A 19811-nucleotide genomic window follows, 5' to 3' on the forward strand; every position below is an offset into this window, starting at 1 on the left:
TGTTAGAAATAGGCTGTGGTGGCACATGCCTTTAATCTTAGCACTCGGGAGGCAGAGGCGAGTAGATCTCTGTGAGTTCGAGGTCAGCCTGGTCTACAACAGCCTGATCTACCAGAGCTAGTTCCAGAACAGGCCCTAAAGCTACAGAGAAACCCTGTCTTGAAAAACAACAACAACAACAATAACAACATTCACCAAAAAACAACAACAAAAAAGTGGGAGACAGTGTGTGTGTGTGTGTGTGTGTGTGTGTGTGTGTAGTTCAGAGGACAACTTTGGGGAGTCTATTTCCTCCTATTGTGTGTCTGGGGATTGAACTCGGGTTGTCTGGCTTGCAGGACAAATGATTTTACCACTGAACTTTATTGCTGACCATGTAGGAATTTGCAATTCATTTAAGATTGTATATTTAAGATTGGTGCACATAGCTGAATTCTCTTACTCGTGTTTGGATTGTGTTTTGATTTGATGTTGTACCGTTACACGGATGGTCAGGTCCGTGACAATCCGGCACACTGTGACACTGCAGGCATTTCATCGCACCATGTAACGAGTAGTTTAGGAAGATGCCTGTGCAGCGATCCTTTGTGTCTCAGTGCGCTGAACTGGGTACGCCCCAGGCTCTCGTGCTTTGTTCATGTCTGTTGGGAGTTGTCAGCTGTATGCAGCATATGTTTCAGTCATGCGCATCCCAAAGCTCCATCTGCTTCTTATCTTTGCTTTTTCATGGATTTTGGGATTAGACTCTGGGATTGTCATTCCTTGATAGGAAAAAGCATTCGGTAAAAATACAGTATTAATTGTCACTTTGATTCTGCAAATGCCTTTACAGATTTCTGATTTAGAATTTTGTTCTGTGATGATAAGCGGTAGAGAGCTACCCTATTGACCTCAAGGGGGTTGTGCAGGTCATTAATAGTAGACTAGAGTTGAATGCAAAAAGCACTACAGAATAAAATATAGAGTGTTATAGTATATCTATAAATATATTTAGGTAGAGTGCTAGTCAGAGTATTTTGTTTTCTCCTAAGAGACAGAAGTATAGAATAAGGGACTTTTGCTGGAAAGCCCTGATGTGCTACTTGGATACATGCCATGTCCAGACATTATATTTCTTTGTTTAAAAGGATATTTTTGTTTTTCATTATGTGTGTGGGTGCCCATGGAGGCCAGAGGAGGATGTCAGATCCCTTGGAGCTGTGAGCTGCCTGATGTGGGTGTTGGGAATTGAACTTGGGTCCTCTGGAGGAGCTGCACATGCTGCGCTCTCCAGCCCTTTCTATTTCTTTTTAAAAGACAGTTTATTTGTTTTCAAGTGGCAGAGCATCTTGGGAGATGGTTCTGGTTAAAGTGCTCACCATCCAGTTGTGAGGAGTGGAATTCAGAATCCCATGCAAATGCCAGGGGCCTTGTTAGCCTGCCTGTACTTCCTGCCTGAAGATGGGCAATGTCAGGGAGCTCTGAAGTGAGCCTGTTAGAGTGAGTATGGTAGAGACGATGAAAGATGATTCCAGATATCAACCTTGTATCTCCACATGCATGCCACACATGTGCACCTATACATGTGCAAAAAAAGGTTATCTGTGTACACACATGCATGACAAGCACACAGACACATACACACATGGCACACAAAAAATGGAAAAAGGAAGAAAAACCAACAAAACACAGGGTTGTGCCCCTGTTTATTTGACAGTGGTAACAGTTTTGCTGTGGCTAATAGAGCTTGAATAGAGTTACTTATTTCTGTAATTAATCTAGATGAGTAATCTATCACTGAGTTTTTGTTTAAAGGAATCAATCTGTATTGCTTGCTTTTCTCCCCTTTTCTCTCAGGTCATTTGGATCCAGGATTCCTAGCAAGTGACAAAACATCTGTTGGCAATGCACCACTTAATGAAGAAATTAATATTGCCTCTTCAGATAGCGAAGTGGAGATTGTGGGCGTTCAGGAGCATGCAAGGTAGGCGAGTACCTGGGGGTATTCTGACTCTCTTTAAACCAAAAGATAAGTCATAGATCAGGGCTGGAGAGATGGCTCAGTCCTTATGAGCACAAGTGCTCCTCCAGAGGTCCTGAGTTCAATTCCCAGCAACAACATGGTGACTTACAGCCATCTATGATGGGGTCTGATGCTCTCTTCTGACATGAAGGTGTACATGCAGATAGAACACTCATAAAATAAAATAAGTAAAATCTTAAATGAAAGAAAGTGATAGACCTCATCCTGGCTGGCATGAAGGTGTAGGCTATCCCATGCCTTTCATAATACAGGAAAGCACATGGGTTAATGCATGAAAATTGTTTATTTTTATTTTAATGCCTTGAAATCTGAGCCTCAAGAACAACTCTGTGGGGCTTATAAAAACCATTGTAGTCTTACTACATGAAAGTTTCCATCTCTATCATTATAAACTATAAATTATTTCTGTAATGGACTTTATTTTACAAAGTAGTGGAAACATTTCTCCAACACTGGCTTGCTTTGTGCGCTTTAGAAAAGTTCTTGGCCCAGGTGGTGGCTTTATTGGTAAAGTACCTGTGGCACAAAACATGAGGACCTGATTTCTGATCCACAGCTCTTAGGGTGACTGTATCTGTAACCTCAGTGCTGACGGAGCCTTAAAGCCCCTTGGCCAGCCAGTCTAGCAGGATTGATGAGCCTTGGGTTCATTGTCTAGGGGGGGCGGGGGGAGAAGCAGTTGAGAAAGATTGCTGAAGTTGTCTGTAGGCCTCCATATGTGGGTATGCACACACAAAATGGGTGCATATACCACACACATTTGCACATGTGCATATATCCACATGAACACATACATTAACTCCTGCTCCTAAAAGTTCTTTTTCTATGATGTGGGAAGTCCTTCTGTATATGTGTTGCTTTTATTGGTTAATGAATAAAGAAACTTCTTTGAGCCTATAGCAGGGCAGAACAGAACTGTGTGGGGAAAACTAAACTGAATGCTGGGAGAAGGCGGAATCAGGGAGACGCCACCACCGGAGACAGATGAACTGGAACCTTGCCATTAAGCCACAGCCACACAGCGATATACAGATTAATAGAAGTGGGTTAAATTAAGATGTAAGAGCTAGCTAATTAGAAGCTAGAGCTAATAGGCCAAGCAGTGGTTTAAATTATATAGTTATATATTGGGGCTGTAGGACCGCGTTTTCATGATGAAAAAAAATCCTCAGTGTGTCATTCATTTCCTGGCTATCATTCTATTTAAGATGTTTGAGGTAGTTAAACCATAAAAAATGAATGCTTTACTGCTTATAACACACAAAACAAGTCATATTGTACACCTTAATATTTGCAAACTGTTTATTTTTAAAGTATCCAGCATACAGATCAAAGCACAGACAGATTATTCTCTTGTGACTACACTCTATAGTCTTGATTTCCCCAAGTCATTCCCTTAGTGATTTTGATCCTGTTTTCCAACAAATCCTAGTCACTAATGACCTTGGAGGTCATGTTAGTATCTTCTTTAATGCCCAGCTTGGCTCTTTTAAAAATTGTCTATTTTTTCATTGTTTGTGGGGATACGGGCACATGAATGAGTTCAAGTGCTGTCAGCTCCTCTGAAGCTGGAGTTGTAGATGGTTGTGAATTTCCCATGGTGGGTGCTAGTAACTGAACTCGGGGTCTCTGTAAGAGTAGTAAGCTCTCTTAACCCCCAACTTGAATCTTAATGGGCAGTTTATATGTTTTGTGGTGGCTGAATTGTGTAGATGTGATCACCCAAGAATTGTCCTCTAGAAGCTGATCTGTGTCACTTATCTTTGAAATCTCCAAGGGGCTCTACAGTTTATGCTGGTTCTCTTTGGAAGCTAACCACCTGGCTACAGCTGTCTAGAGCCAGAAAAGCTTTAGGCCAGAGCGGTATGATCACCATGTCCTCTAGAGAATTCTGAAGACAAACTCAGGTGGTCAGGGCTTGTTCTCATCCTTAGGTCTTTTAGGTGTTCCAGTGTCCTAACTGCCCCTTTCGCTTCTGGTAATTAAAACTGCTTGCAACACAATGCAGAAGTGAGCGCTTAGTTAAATATGCACTTCATCTGTCCACTGTGGCTGTTCACTCTTCAGTAGTAAATGCAGACTTTAAACTCTCGCTCGCACTTCCTGCTCCTACAACAAATACTTTTCTAGAATCTGTTTTCATGTTTAACAAATACCTTTGGGACCAAGCAACAGTCCTCTGGACCAAACAGTAGTATTTCAGCTGTTGTTTGAGGAAGCATAGTTACTTAGAGGAAAATAAACCTTAATGGAAATGTGACTTTTCTGTAGTTTTGAATGTAAGTTGCATTTCATCCTTGGTCTGTCTCTTCTGTAAAATACAGATTAGATTAGATCCCTTTAAAACCACTGCCTGGGATTCCTTAGGAAAAGTAACAGTGGGACTTTCTATCCCTTTGTTTAGATAATATAGGAATTCTGCCAAAGATTACATTGACTGCCTTGGTGGCTCCTTAGTCCCTGAATTCTTTTTGACTTTCTAGTCAGCTTTACTTAAATTAGAATGCTTGTGCAAATGAGCTTTTGAACTTTTAGAGAACTTCATACTTGAAGATGATTCATTTCATTATGCCGATTTAAAGTAGACTTGTCTCAAAGTTCCTTGACCTGACACTTAAGAGTTCTATTACCATGTAAATCCTGTCACCTGCTTAAGCCTGTTTCTGTCTGTAGACAGGGTAATGACTTCCATTCCACCTCATAGGGTTATTTGAAAAGGCCAGTGAGGTAATATATATGAAACTGTATAAGTATCCCATCAAAATAATTTCTGTCAGTGTTCCACTTCCATGGCCATTTTCCCTTCACTTAGTCTGTGTTTACTTAACAGACTGTAGGGTTTGGGATTAGACACTGTGCTGTGGGTTCCTTATTTTAATACTTTTGCTAGAAAGTCTTTGAATATATTGTATTAGCCTCTGGCTTAGTGGGTACTTGGCCCATTTCTTGAACAGATTCTCTGGTACTTAGGAAATCTGTGTTCTGAGTCAGGTGTGATGGCCCACACCTGTAATTCTAGCATTCAGGATGCTGAGGTGGGTGGATTAGTGCGAGTTCGAGGTGAGTTTTGATACCTAGTCAATTTAAGGCTATCTGGGATACATAGCAAAACCTTGTCTCAAAAAAAAAAAAAAAAAAACCCCAAAAAATACAAAAATACATCTGCCCCGTGCCTTGGCCCCAGTGGCTCTATTCTTCCATAGTTCTCTTAGTTGTTGGCAGGTTAACAGGTAGTTTTTTTTTTTTTTTTCGGGCAATGTATGGTTTTAAAAGCAGTTGTTTTTTTTTTTAACTGTTTTCATGTGTGTGATACGTGTGGATGGATACACTGATGTCATTGCGTGTATGTAGTGATCAGAGAATAACTTGGTTATTCTCTGGTTGTCAGGCCCCCGAAACTTAAGCTGCTTGCTGCTTCACACACAATGCTGTCAGATGTGCGTCAAAGCTTGAGCCTTCTGCCTTCTTTCATTTTAGTCAAGGCTTTATCAGGGTTTCCTTCAGGGCTCTGGTTTTATCATTTGACTGGAGTATGGAATTCAGGCTGCTAGTGTTTCTGAAGCAGTTTTCTCCGCGTGAGCTAGTGTAACTCGTCAGCAGTGTGGTTCTCCCTCCCGTGTGCTATGAACTGAGGCTTCAGCCCTGCTCTTCTCCCCGAGCCACGGCGAAGGACATAATAGACCTTTTATGCAAGGTGGGGTTCCCATACACTTTAGAAATATAGCTATAAAATAGTGTTATTTTCACTATTTTTTTTTAAATTTTATGTGCATTGGTGTTTTGCCTGTGTTGTATGTCTGTATGCGAGTGTTGGAACCCCTGGAACTAGAGTTACAGAATCTTACGCTGTCGTGTGGGTGCTGGGAATTGAACATGGGTCCTTTGGAAGAGTAGTCAATACTCTTAACCACTGAACCATCTCTCTAGCCCCTTATCTGTTTTTTTTTTTTTTGGGGGGGGGCCGCTGGTTTGTTTTTTGAGATATGATTTCTCTGTAGCTTTGGAGCCTGTCCTAGAACTCACTCAAGGGGCTGGCCTTGAACTCACAGAGATCTTTTGTGTGATTTTTTTTTTCCTTTTGGCTTTTTTTGGGGGTCCACCACCCAGCTCCCAAGTAAACGTACATGGAGGTTTATTTTACTTATAAACACCTGGTGTTAGCTTGCTTTGTTTCTAGCCAGCTTTTCTTTCTTAAATTAACACATCTACCTTTCGCCCCTGCACGTTTTCTGTTGAAAGGAGCTGCTTTTTTTGTCCCGGCCACCCAGAACCGAAATAATCACACGGAAACTGTATTAAGTCCCTGCTTGGCCCATTAGCCCTAGCTTCTTATTGGCTAACTCTTATATCTTAATTCAACCCATCTCTGTTAATCTGTGCATCACCACGAGGTTGTGGCTACCAGCAAAGTTTCAGTGAGTCTGTCTCTGGTGGCAGCTGCATGGCTTCTCTCTGACTCTGCCTCCTTTCTCCCAGCATTCAGTTAAGTTTCCCCTGCCTATCTAAGATCTGCCCTGCTATAGGTCCAAAGCAGTCCTTTATTAACTAGTGGTATTCACAGCAAACAGAGGGGAATCTCACATCACCTCCCCTTTTCTGTTTAAATAAAAAGGAAGGCTTTAATTTTAACACAGTAAAATTACATATAACAAAACAAGTATCAAGTGAGAATTATTTTTATTTACTTTATCTTTTATCATAAGTAAGGAAAACTATAACTGTAACTATAAACTCTTCAACTCCATCAAAGACTCCAGAAGGATATAATATTACCTAAGTAAACAGGTAAGCAACTTCCAAAACTCTAGAATTGACAGAGACATCTCGCTGCCTAGACAGTCACCCAAAGTTCTTCTGTATCATTGGGGCATCCATCTTCAGCCTACAGGGCCATAGTATCCAGCAGACTTTTCCACGAATCAGGAAATTTCAAAGACAGTTCTGCCTATATTGGCAGCTTGTCAGCTTTTCCCTGCCTATCTAAGTTCTGCCCTGTATAATAGGTCCAAAGTAGTCTTTTATTAACCAATGGTCTTCACAACTTACAGAGGGGAATCCCACATCATTTTTCCTTTTCTTATTTCTGTACATCAGTCTTCCTTCTTACTCTGTGGGTGACTGGGTGGCTGGCACCTGATGTCCTCCTCTCCTTGTTTTCTTGTTTCTTTTATTTATTTTCTCTGCCTCCCAATCCCACCTATCCTTGCTCCTCCTGCCTTGCTATTGGCTATTCAGCTCTTAATTGGACCATCAGGTGTTTTAGACAAAGAATCACAGCTTTGCTGACAGTGGTGGCTCACACCTTTAATCCCAGCACTCAGGAGGCAGAGGCATACGGATCTCTGTGAGTTCAAGGCCAGCCTGGTTTACAAGAGCTAGTTCTAGGACAGCCAGGGCTACACAGAGAAATCCTGTGTGTGTGTGGGGGGGGAGAATCACAGCTTCACAGAGTTAAACAAATGCAATAAACAAAAGCCATACATCTTTGCATCATTAAACAAATGTTCCACAGCAGAAACAAAAGTAACACACCTTAAAATAATATTCTGCAACAGAACTCCTCGCACCTTTGCCTCCTGAGTGCTGGGATTACAGGCATGCACCACCAACTGCCTGGTTTGTCTTCATTGTTCTTAACATGGTTGTTTGTGTCACAAAACTTACTTTACAGGTAGATTTTTTTTTCTATTTTTCTTGTTGTTTCAACTAAGATTGTTCATTTTTTTGGGAATTTCTATGTCTGTATCATAGAAATGAGAGATTTAAGTGAGTCCATAGAAAACCATCTTCCCTGTTGTCAGTAACTGACCCTGGTACAACTCAGGAGCTGACAAGCCCTTGGTCTTGTAAAATAAACATTTTTATATATAAATTTTTAAAACAATCTTATTTTAAATCCCAATCCCAGCTCCCTCTCCCTCCTGTCCTCCCACTCTCATCCCCTTCTCCCCACCCCACCCCCCAACCATTCCTCAGGGTGAGACCATTCTATGGGGAGTCAACAAAGTCTGTCACAGCACTTGAGGCAGGACCAAGCCTCATGGGGTGCCATGTAGACTGAGCAAAGTGTGCATAATGGGATTGGTAGTATTGATGAGTGCAGCTGGAGTCACAGCATCTCAGCTTCCTAACAGTAAGTAACTGGGCTCTATTCTTTACACAATTGCAGGTGTGCTCACCCCCGAGGAGGTGTGATACAGAGTGTCTCTTCCTGGAAGCATGGCTCTGGCACGCAGTATGGTGGCTCCCGGCAAACACAGTCATGGACTGCTGTGACTCCCCAGCAGACGTGGGCTTCCCCGGCAGAAGTTGTTGACCTCACCTTGGATGAGGACAGCAGGCGTAAATACCTACTGTAATGCAGTGTCACTGCTTCTCTGCACTGTTTTCCTCACCTCCTCCTCTGTGTGACATGGAAGTTCATTGTCATAGCTTCAGCTTCAGAAGCTGTTTGTGGCATTTGTGGAATTGAAATTCATGGTAACCTCCCCCACTTTTTATTAAAATAATTCGCTTAGGAAAATAACTTAACACAGAAAAAATAATTTTTTTTTCCCTCAGTAAGAACATGAGAATGGTGGATTTTATTAGAGAATTTCATTTTGCTTAGTGACTTATCTTAAAAGTCACTCTCCATTTAGAATAATATTTTACTTACTAGTCAAAATGGATTTCAGGTTTTGAATCTTATATTTATTTTTCTGTATAATGAAATTAATATCTAGATATGACCACCCTCCATCTGCCTCATTGTCACTCCTACCCTAGGGCATTTGCATACATATCAGTCAGGGCCTTCTTGTTGGCACCTGGTAGGGCATGTGCATTTAGAAAACCCTTCCTGCAAAGTGGAAGACAGAAGTATTATAAAATATATTTTTCTTTAGCTTACGTCTTCTGCCTTCTTTCCTGACATAGCTCCTTGTCAGTTTGCCATAACACAGGTATTTGAAATGCCCCCACCCTTTATTTCCAGATACTATTAAGGGGACTCAGTTGGTCTCCTTGTCGCAATAATTAATTCTTGAGAGTTTCTGGATGTCTGAAGAGTGCATTGAGAGATCAGTGGGCAATCTCTCTCTCTCTCTCAGCTTCCCCCCTTCCCCGGTTTATTCAAATAGGAAGGCAAACAGGGAAACCTGTTACTTGAGTAGGAAGAGCGTAAGAGGCTGTGTGGCATCTAAGTCTGTAGGCACTTGGAAATCTGAGAGGGAGGCACCTTTTCTTACAGTTTGTTGTTCCATAGAGGGTGTGTAACAGCTGTTTAACTGGACCTCACGCTGTGTTTGGGTAGTTTTCTTTGCCTTCTAAAATACATACACAAGAGAAATGAAGATATACCATAAGAAATCAAATGCAAAGCACATTGATAAGTACTCTAAGTCTTACAGTATCTAAAAGGATTAGTAAAGGGTAATAGAAACTTCAGGGAATTTAGGAAATGCCAGCAGAGGAATTTTGTGGCATTAGTTACTACCTTTTTCCTATAACGTTGTAGTTACTAGTGAAGAACTTTTAAAAAGCAATACCTAGAATTAGAACACTATGTATTGTGCCCAGGGGGAGTGAAGTAATACTGGCTCAGAAGGTTTCACGTTTGGTTTTTGTTTGCTTTGTTACATGCGGGGTTGCCATGTCCTTTTGCTTCCCTCCTTATGCCTTGGTGGTTCTTCCTGATCGTAGGATGAGACCTGCCATTTTCATTCAGTGCACACATTCACCAAGGACCCATTCTGCAAAAGCACTGTGCAGGGTGGACACTGTGGAAGCCCTGAGAGGAATGAGACACAGTTTGCACGCTCATGCATGAGTCAGCCTGACATTTTCTCTTTTCTTATGTAAAGACAAGTTTATTCATTAATTTTCCTTCTTGTTACTTCAGTTCTTCTGTGGGTTCCTTCAGTCGCTTATATTTGAGCATGTGGGTTTTTTTTTTTTCTTTTTTGGTCTTATCTGGTGGTAGTCATTTGATCTGCCCTCTGCTCATCAACTTTTCAGTTTTTTTTCTTTAGTCTACTACTAATTAGACTTTAAAAATTATGACTCTCCAGTTTCAGTTCATCATTTATTGCTCTCACCTGCCACAGTCCTAGACAGAAACCAAAGACCCAGAGGTCAGACCGAAACAGAACTTTGAAAATTCACTGCTGGTATATCTTTGGGCCTTCACCTCTTGCTTTAGGATTAATTTATTGAGTTTTACTGTTACACATTTTTTTACTTGAATTAAAATGCTCAACAAAGGAGAAATATATAATTTCTGGTCTTTGCTTTCCAGAAAATCATTGATAAGAGAATATAGTGGAGTGTATGACTTGAAATTTTCGCAGCTTTTATCTATCTCCCCCAGTATCAGGGCACAGCCCCATTTAAAGAATGTTTTTGCATGGCTTGTTTTCATGTTACTAATGTTTTGTTCAAGTCTATACTACAGGCAATTTCCCCTGACAGTTTCTTTAGTCCCTGTTAGCCATCCCCTAACTTTGGGTGCACTGTGGATTGGGGACAGAATGGAGTGCCCCTCGCTCTTTTCTGGCCTTTTGCCTTTATCTTAGGTTGCACAGACAGATCCTTACTCCTGATACAGGTCCCTGACTACTTGACTCCCTGCATCAGAATAGAGATGTAGGCATTAATATGCAAGGAGTGAGGGGATGCTTGAGGCAGTCGGCTCTCTGTAAAACGCACGGGACTTTCCCATCAAATAACTAATTAAGAGGGCATTTGAACTCCTCTTCAGCTCTCTCTATTGCTACATCTAGGAGAGTGGAAGTATGGTTTCTGGCGAGGTATTAATCAAATTCTGTGACATAAATCTCATAATATTTGAAATTGTCTTTAAAAGTATTATTTTCTAATTAAAGTTTTACGTTTGGTAACATAAGTAGTTCTTTATGCTTTGCCAAGATATTGTTTGGGTTACAGTGGGATCACAGATTGGTTTATGCCACTAATGTGGTTAATTCCCTTCCCCTCCAATTTGAAAAACCAGAGGAGCAGAAACCTGGCTATTTGCCACTGTGGCTGCTCTGTAAGGCAACTGCTGCTCTTTGTAGACCAGTGGTTCTCAACCTGTGGGTCACGACCCCTTTGAGGAGTGGACAGCCCTTTCACAGGGGTCTCCTAAGACCATCTGCATATCAGATATTTCCACTACAATTCACAACAGTAGCAAAATTACAGTTATGAAGTAGCAATGAAAATAGTTTTATGGTTGTGCATTAGCAATAGGACAGTTGAGAACCACTCCTGTGGACTAACTGGATGCTGTCAGTGGTGAGAGAGCGGCCGTTGCATGTGCTTGTCAGCACGGTTACGCGCATGGCCTGCCCGGTTTGCTAGTTTAGCTATTTGTCCATCCACTGTTAGAGATTAACACCATGACTAACTTAAGACAGATTCATTGCCTGCTTTTTTGTTTGTGTCCCAAGGCTTGCCAAAGCCTAGGGCACGACTTTGTTTTAGTTTTGACAGCCCCCCCCCTTAAGGCAAAGCGCTGAGCCCCAATTCCTGCTCTCCCATATGTGTGTGATGTGACTTCCATGTGTATATAAAACTGCTGCACCCTAACCAAACTCCCTCAGATTGTGCACTGTTTGTTTAAAATAATCACGTATTTTAGTCCAATGCTGTTGTATTTTTTTCTTTTTATTTAAAACACTACTTATTCTCTAACAAATTTCAAAGGGTAGTGATCTTAAAAAATCACTGGAAACTAGGAAATGTTTTTGTTGTTGCTTTGTTCTTTAAAGAGTGCGAAGGTCATTGAATCCTTTGCTCTTCTTACCTTGAACATGAATTGTCAGCCATTGTATGGCTAGGAACCAGTGCACTTGGCGTTAACAGATCTGCTGTTGCTGGGGACTGAGCGTGGACTTGACGCAGTGACGACAGATCATTGCGTAGAAGTAATGTTTCCCAAACGTGCAACTCGAGTTTGTAAAATGAATTTGGTTCTTTACATCATTATTTAGTTTTTGTTTCCATTTAGTATTTAATGGTCTTTGGAGAAAAAAAAATAAACAGAGTGTTATATATATATTTTTTGGTGCAAGATAAGATTTTGTTTTTTGAAATAAGTCTGTAGCATAAAGGTTAAACTATTTTAAGACAAAATAAAAATAGAGTGTATTTAAACAATGATACTTGGTGAGAATTTTTTTTTCCTGCCTTAGTTAATAAGGTAGTGCCTGGAACCGTCCCCCAGCTTTGGAGGAAAAAATGTTCTATTTTGTTAATAGATCATTTTAAGACACCATGTGAGCTAACCCATAGATGTATCCTATTTCCAAGATGTGTTGTGAGTAGCCTGTGTCAGATCTAGGCAAAAGTAGTTTCATGGCACTAAGAGGTTGGCTCAGTTGGTAAAGTGTTTACCAAACATGAGGACCTGGGTTTGATCTTCAGTACCCATGTAAAAAGCTGAAGGTGGAACAGGCTTGGAATCTCAGCCCTGGGGAGGTGTGAGACAAGAGGATCCATGGAGCAGAATGCCCAGACAGGCCAGTCATTTGTAAGCCCTAGGCCATCAGAAGACCGCCTCAGGGAGCTGGATGGTAGTCCTCTGCACCCTAGTACACACTTGTATGTACACCCTGACACACACAATGTAAAAGCACTTAAAAAAGAAAGGTAGTTTTACATTAGTTTCTCTGTAGCCTGAATCTTTCTTCTTAGCTAGGATCAGTGATTTTTGGCACAATCTGAGGTACGTTTGCTCCCAGGAACAAAACTCCATTCAGGACTAATCACTTTCCAGAAAGCGCCATGTGATTTAACACTGTATTTTACAAATAACCTCACAAACTCTTTCCCTAGTTTGGTTCTGCTTTCAGAATTGTATTTGGTTACCAAAGTTGTAGAAGCTGTGTTTGAACACCTTATGACTTTTGTAAAGTGCATGAAGAAGAATGAGGGTCTAGAGAACGAGGCCTAGCCCTAAATCCTGTCACTCAACTCCAGGTCCTCCCAGTCCAAGAAGCAGGGCTGTTTCCAGTTTGTTTGAAACGCCTACTTCAAACTGCCTTGTATCTGAAACCTGTATATGATAGCTCCCACCAAGAGTTTGTGGGGGCACACCCTGACTCTAGAAGGAAACTGGTGATGGGTGACCTCATTTCCTGACCTTTTGCCTTTTGCAGAATAGACACAAGTAAATAAAATAATACTAATACAAAATAATACTGATGCGTGGATGGTGCTTGCCCCATTTGGGCTTCTTCCTTATAAAAGTCCATTGAGGGGGTTTGGTGTTTTGTTTGTTTGTTTTTGTGTGCCCTGGGGAGCTGAAGTTTGCTTCAAGAAATAGAGAAGACTGTTCACCCAATAAAAAAAAGTGCTTAGAGGCCTCAACTAAGAGACTTGTGTCTGTATCTGCTCTTACAAGCCAATTTTAAAAGCACAGAAATGGACAAAGGCCAGTGGCAGTGGCACACACCTTTAATCCCAGCACTTGGGAGGCTGAGGTGGGCACATGTCTGAGTCCAGATCTACATAGTAAGTTCTAGGCCAGCCAGGGATAGATACATAGTGAGACTATGGTGTGTGTGTGTGTGTGTGTGTATGTGTGTGTGTGTGTTAAGGGAAAAAAAGGGATGGGTAAAGGATCTGGATAATTCTACCTGGAAAACAGACAAATATTCAGTAATAGCACAAAAATAGCACCATCAGAAAGATGCCAATCAAATACATGATGCTCTCACTGCTGCTTCAGTTGTTAAGATCTGTTAGTTGCTTTTCTCATTCATTTTGATCAGTGAGATGAAAAAGCAACTTAAGGGTGGCTAGGTTCCTGTCTGTCTGAGAGTGGAAGGCATGGATGGCAGTAGGGGGCATCTCAGTCTGTGGTGTGGCCCTGGGAAGCAGCAGCCTGTTTACACTGGTAGGGCAGAACCAGAAGCCAGCATAGCCTTTAAAGACCTGCGGCTATTTCCACAAGTCTAACTGCACAGCCTCCAGAACAACCCCAGAAGCCGGGAAATAGTCGCTCAAAGCTTGAGAGCCTGGGGGACGCTGGAGATTCGAGCCAAGGCAGAGGACTCGTGTCCAGACATCCAGGGAAGATGACAGGTTTAGAACCTGCCTCTCTCTCGTTGTGAATCAGAGGAGTCAGGACAACAAGAAACAGACTCTGTCCCATGGAGGAGGAAGGAAGCCATTGACAGTCACAGAAGAAGCGGAAGTGTTCCATGAACGAACTGAAAAGAAACAGGGCTCCAGCTACCCTCACAGTTCCCTGGGGAGTTGGGGAAAGCAGAAGCCCATCTGAGAGGCAGTCCAGGCAGCACCGGTGTGAAGAGGGACCGTCTGCGGGAGTCAGTCCTCGACTTCCAGCATGTGGTGTGAAGAGGACCGTCTGCGGGAGTCGGTCCTCGACTTCCAGCATGTGTGGTTTCTGGGAACTGGGCTTAGCTCTTTAGATTTGAGAGCAAGTGCCTCCACCCGCTGATCCATCTCACCAGCACTTTATCTGATTTTTTTTTTTCCCAACCGGAAGCTCATTGATTAGTGTAGTGACTAGCCAGCAAGCTCCAGGCATCCTCCTGTCTCTACACCATCCCAGTCTGGGATACAGCTTTTCCTTTTTCATTTTGCATGGGTGTTGGGGGTTGAGACCTGTTCATTGTGGCCTTTATCAGCTGAGCCATCTCCTTAGGATTTTATCCTTTAATTCTTTTTTTGTTTTGTTTTGTGTTTTGAAGCTTTTTGTGGTTTTATTTTTTCAATCACGTAATATTTTTATTGATTATGTGGGAATTTTATATCATTCTGATCACACTCACCTCCCAGTCCTCCCAGGTCTGCCCCATTCCCCCCAAAAAGGAGAAGGGGACACAGAGAAAAAGTCCAACTTCTGTTACTCATATACTCATTGGAGCACAATCAAACTCCCAGAGACCAGCCCCTTAAAGGAAACAGTCCTTCCCCACCCGCGTTCCACCAGAAGCCATTGGTTGTGGAGAGCTACACTTCAGCATCCTTAACACATTTTTAAGGGTTCTCTTTGATGGCTGTCTGTCTAGGCTGTTACTTTGTAGGGGTGGGGATGGGGTGAGAGTATGGGTTGTCATAGAAGCTTTCTATATCCCTCTTTCTCAACTGTGAGTCCACAGTCATCAATACCACTGCAAGGGGCTGAAGAGATGGCTCGTAGGTTAAGAGCATTGGTTGCTCTTCCAGAGGGCCTACATTCAATTCCCAGCAAAACACTTGGTGACTCACAACCATCTATAATGAGATCTGGTGCCCTCTTCTGGCGTGCAGACGTACATGCAGGCAGACCGTGGTATACATAATAACTAAATAAACCTTTTTTTTTTTAAATGCCACTGCAAAATCTTGCTTCCGCAGCACATATACTAAAATTGGAGCGATACAGAGAAGTTTAGCATGGCCTCTGTACAAGGTTTTATTTACATTTAAAAGATTTTTTTGGTTATGAATTCTCTCATTATTGGTAATGCCTCTTGCTTTTAATCCCTTCTCTTCAGGACATTTTTCTCTCACACCTCCCTTTCCTTTTTGAGACAGGCTCTCACTATGTTAATATATCCCTGATTGATTGGCTTGGAGCTTCCTGTATAGGTCAGTGTAACCTTGAATTTACAGAGATCGCCTGCCTCTGCCTCCTGAGTGCTGGGATTAAGGACCTAGTAACCATGCCTGGCCTTTCTTCCTTTTATTTATATGCCCTTCTTTGTTTTCCCCCTACTCCCTTCCTTAATTTTATTCATTTTTTATTTCTGTATTTACTCAAAGTACTTTTTACCTTGATAGCACACATCTTGTTGCTGTTTCTGGCCTGTAGTCATCGTGGCGTGTAAGTGGACTTTGAGTGGTTCTAAGCGTATTTCTGTGTCTTGCTCTGGTTATTCTTGTTGCTGTTGCCGTGGTTAATTTCCTCTTCTGCGAGTGGACCCTCAAAAGCATGTTGCTTACTGTGAAGATACTGAAATACAACTAGGAAGCGTCCAGACCAGTGGGTGTTCAGACTGATACGCAGAAGCAATAGAAACAGGAATCACCAAAGCTACATGGCTGCCCACAAAGCTCCTGTGTAAGAAAGAACCACAGACAGCTGACGAGTGCCGAGACGGGGAGAAACAGTCTTCCCCAGGGAAGAGCACCCAGATCGGTTACCCGGTACCAAATGGTCAGCCCTGGAAACGAACACACAAGTAACATTACATAGGCTGAGCAGGTTTTACTTACATCTCAGTAACACACATACAGCCACCACCACCAACAAAGAAAAAGAGGCCATGAATGTGGGGGTTGGAGGGAGGAAAGCTAAGGGGGAATGTAGGCAGAGGCTTCTTGTTCATTCTTTGCCATCCAGACCCAAAATAACCATACAGAAACTGTATTATTATAACGCTGCTTGGTCTATTAGCTTATGCTTCTCATTGGCTAACTCTTATACCTTAAATTAGCTCATTTCTTGTAGCGGCCTCGACGGGTTACTCTGTCTAGGGTTTGTAACCCGCCTGGCTGGCCAGTTATTCCAGGGTCACGGAGAGGCACCACCTGAAAGACATAGGTGATAAGGGGAAGGAGGCTAAGCGTATTTGTCAAAGCCTCCGTTTATTAGGGTCATGGTTACAGCTTATATAGCCCCTGAATGGGGAGCTTGGGGGGCTGGGGCACTGGGTCTTGCCACGTGGTCCACGCCCATCACGTAGGCTAGGTCACGATTCCTTGGTCAGGAAGTCACAAGGTGACCCACCTAGTTCTCTAGATAGTCTGGAATGTGAGGCAGGTTCCGCTAACAGCTCTCTATTAACAGTTAATTTGGGTGTGGGATAGGCTTGGTCAATAAGACTATTCTCAATACAGTTGAGAAGTGAAGCCCTCTGCAAAAACTCCTCACGGTGGTGCTTCCTGTAAATTTTGGGGGGACACGGCTCCTGACAATTTCTATTATTCTGTATTTTACCACGAGGCTCATGGTTTACAGTAAGGTTCCGGGTGGCAGCTGGCATCTCTCTCCTCTGACAGCTCCATGGCTTCTCTTTGACTCTGCCTACTCTCTCCTCTATTTGCTTGGAATTACCACCTTGCCTACTCTGCGCTGCTATAGGCCCGGAGCACTTCTTTATTAACCAATGGTATTCACAGAATACAAAGGGGAATTCCACATCAGAGGAAATGATATCATAATCTCAGCTTTAGAAAAGAACAAAAGCTTTAGAATGAGCCTTGAAGCAGCATCCTTCCATGCTTGACTTTTGCTTTGGTTCCTTCACTGACCCCCCCCACACACCCAAGATAGACTGTGACCTGAATGTTTAAGTCAAACCAAATGAACTCTTTCCTCCCTGGTTGCTTTTGTTCATGGTGTTTGTCACAGCCACAGAAAAACAAGGACAAGTGTGACCGCAACTTCCAGGAACCAAGGGATACAACAGACCTAAGGAGCCCTGCCTGGGAAGAGGAGCTGAGAAAACTCAAGCACAGAAATCTATGAATGAAATTATAGTAGAAAACTTTCCAAATCTAAACAGAGATGCATGTACAAAGAGGAGAGTCATTTAAAATCCTAAATAGACATGGCTGGAGAAGAACCCAGCCATGGCACGTTTCAGTTGGAACAACGTTAAAAGATCCAAGTGAAAACACACCAATACATTGTAGGCATGTGACACATCAGAATATTGTCAGAATTTTTTAAAAATTTATTTTTATTTTTTAAACAGTCTTTTCTCATTTTACATACCTATCCCAGTTCTCACTCTCTCCCCTCCCCTTCCCTATCCCCAATCCATTCCTCAGAGAGGGTAAAGCTTCCCATGGGGAGTCAACAAAGTCTGACACATCACTTTGAGGCAGGACCAAGGCCCTCCCCCCTATATCTAGGCTGAGCCCTCCCTCCAAAGAGAATGGGCTCCAAAAAGTCAGTTCAAACACTGGGGATAAATCCTGGTCCCATTGACAGTGGCCCCATAGACTGCCCAAGCCACACAACTGTCACCCACATTCAGAGGGCCTAATTTGGGCCTATGCAGATTCCCCCACTATCAGTCCAGAGTTGATGAGCTCCTGCTAGCTCAGGTCAGCTGTTTCTGTGGGTATCCATCATGGTCTTGACCCAATTGCTCATATTGTGAGCCTTCTTAACCCAAACTGTTAGAGCCAGGAAAGTGTGAAATGATAGTTGAGGGTTTAGTTTGTTTTCAGGGATTGATTTATTTTACCCAGTGATTTGAGAGTATTGTCCAGTTTGAGGACCATCTGAATCAGGAAACAGCCTGGAGTAGAAAGTGATAGCCAAGTCCTTACCCCAGCGGCCTACTCCAAAGGCCTCCTTCCTCCAGCTTGGCCCTACCTACTGTCTGCAAGCTTCGAAGACCCCACCACCACCTGCTAGGAAACAAGTGTTGGAGAGATTGACACTAAACCATAACATTCTGCCCATGGTTCCTGTATGCACATAGCCATATCATAATGCCAAATCAACTTCAAAAATCTCCATAGTCTTAGAACTCCAACTCTTCAGACATCTGCAGATACTAAGATTCAAGGTAGTCTCTTCTCTTTTTTTCTTTTCCTCCTCCTCCTCCTCTTCTTCTCTTTTCTTCCTTTTTCACATTGCAGTAGGTACCCTTGTTTGTTCAAGAGCTCATACTGTAAGCATCAAACAGGCCTGGGCTTTGGTCTGTGAGTGCATATCACATCAGGGGAGAAGGAGACTGACCCATGAACAAAGCTGAAGATTGAAGGTTCATGGCTATCACACTGTAGATTTGGGATTTCTCTAGCCTAGGATCTAGCAGTCACAGGTTTTTTAGGTACTTTTGAATGTCCCACAGGGTGTCTGCATTCTTCTTGAGCTGAGTGACGTCATTATCCTTCAGCTTCTGTTTTTTTTTTTTTAAATTATGGTTTATTTAACTTTATTTTATGTACATTGGTGTGAAGGTGTCAGATCCCCTGGAACTGGATTTTCAGACAGTTGTGAGCTGCCATGTGGGTGCTGGGAATTGAACCTGGGTCCTTGAGAAGAACAGTCAGTGCTCTTAACCGCTGAGCCATCTCTCCAGCCCCCCTTCAGCTTCTGTTTGATGACACTGGTTAATCCCTGGGTGTTAAGAATGTACAGGAGACAGAGAAAGCAAAGTATGAACTTCACAGATTTGTGAGTCATCCTTGCTCAGGGCCGTGCTGATCTTCTCTGTATCAAGGCAGTCTTTACCTGGGTCCCTGGAAAAAACAAGTTCTCAGTTACTTATTTTCAGTATAAAATGGTACAGAGTAAGTATTGCCCTTCCAAAAAGGAATATGGAAGCGAGGATGGATCAGACCAGGGCGTGGCCAATAGAGCCAGGCGACTGAATCTGACAACTCCAGGCCCAACATCTGAGGCTCCTGGTGCTGTCTGCTGAGTTTCAGTGGGCTCTGTGGCCTTGTCACTGTGACCCCTGCCTCCTGTGGCATGTGAGACCTCTTTCTTGGCTGGCTCCTCCATGTACCTGTAGAGCTGCTTGGCAGATATCCATATTCTTAACGCTTCTAATAGCCTGGGGTATCCGTTATAACCCAATCTTCAGTTTGCAGTTTTGTGAACAACTCAATCGGGCTGCATGCTGGGAATGCAACTCAGGTACACGGTGCCTGTCCTTAAAAGCTTCTGAAAGCTTTCTACAAATCCCCATGACCTTCTAAGTCTTCTGACTTGCATGACCTCAAAACCAGTACCATATGAATGATGAAACCTTCCACTGCTGGTTCAGAATGTAGCCTGACCCGGGGTGGCCGAGCCTGGAAAAATACTTCCCTAAGAGAATTTTTT

At 42.7% G+C, this 19811-nt stretch overlaps 1 protein-coding gene, 1 non-coding gene and 1 pseudogene across 4 annotated transcripts in view; 2 read left to right on the forward strand and 1 right to left on the reverse strand.

Moving 5' to 3' along the window:
• Ark2n (arkadia (RNF111) N-terminal like PKA signaling regulator 2N) overlaps nt 1-12166 on the forward strand; it is a 76113-nt gene extending 63947 nt beyond the window's left edge. For all 3 annotated transcript variants that reach the window (XM_057788435.1, XM_057788436.1, XM_057788434.1), the window contains 2 exons: nt 1837-1963; nt 8193-12166. In XM_057788435.1, coding sequence (XP_057644418.1) covers nt 1837-1963; nt 8193-8382 — 317 coding nt within the window. In that variant the 3' untranslated portion in view covers nt 8383-12166. The remainder of the gene's footprint in view (nt 1-1836; nt 1964-8192) is intronic.
• Nucleotides 12167-15361: 3195 nt separating this feature from the next.
• Nucleotides 15362-15456, forward strand: LOC130887096 (U6 spliceosomal RNA; annotated as a pseudogene).
• Nucleotides 15457-19131: 3675 nt separating this feature from the next.
• Nucleotides 19132-19233, reverse strand: LOC130887099 (U6 spliceosomal RNA). Its single transcript, XR_009058331.1, has one exon. It is a non-coding gene; the product is annotated as a U6 spliceosomal RNA (small nuclear RNA).
• Between the last annotated feature and the right edge of the window lie 578 nt (nt 19234-19811).

The sequence above is a fragment of the Chionomys nivalis genome, chromosome 14 (genome assembly GCF_950005125.1).
Source record: "Chionomys nivalis chromosome 14, mChiNiv1.1, whole genome shotgun sequence".
Classification (NCBI taxonomy): Eukaryota; Metazoa; Chordata; class Mammalia; order Rodentia; family Cricetidae; genus Chionomys; species Chionomys nivalis.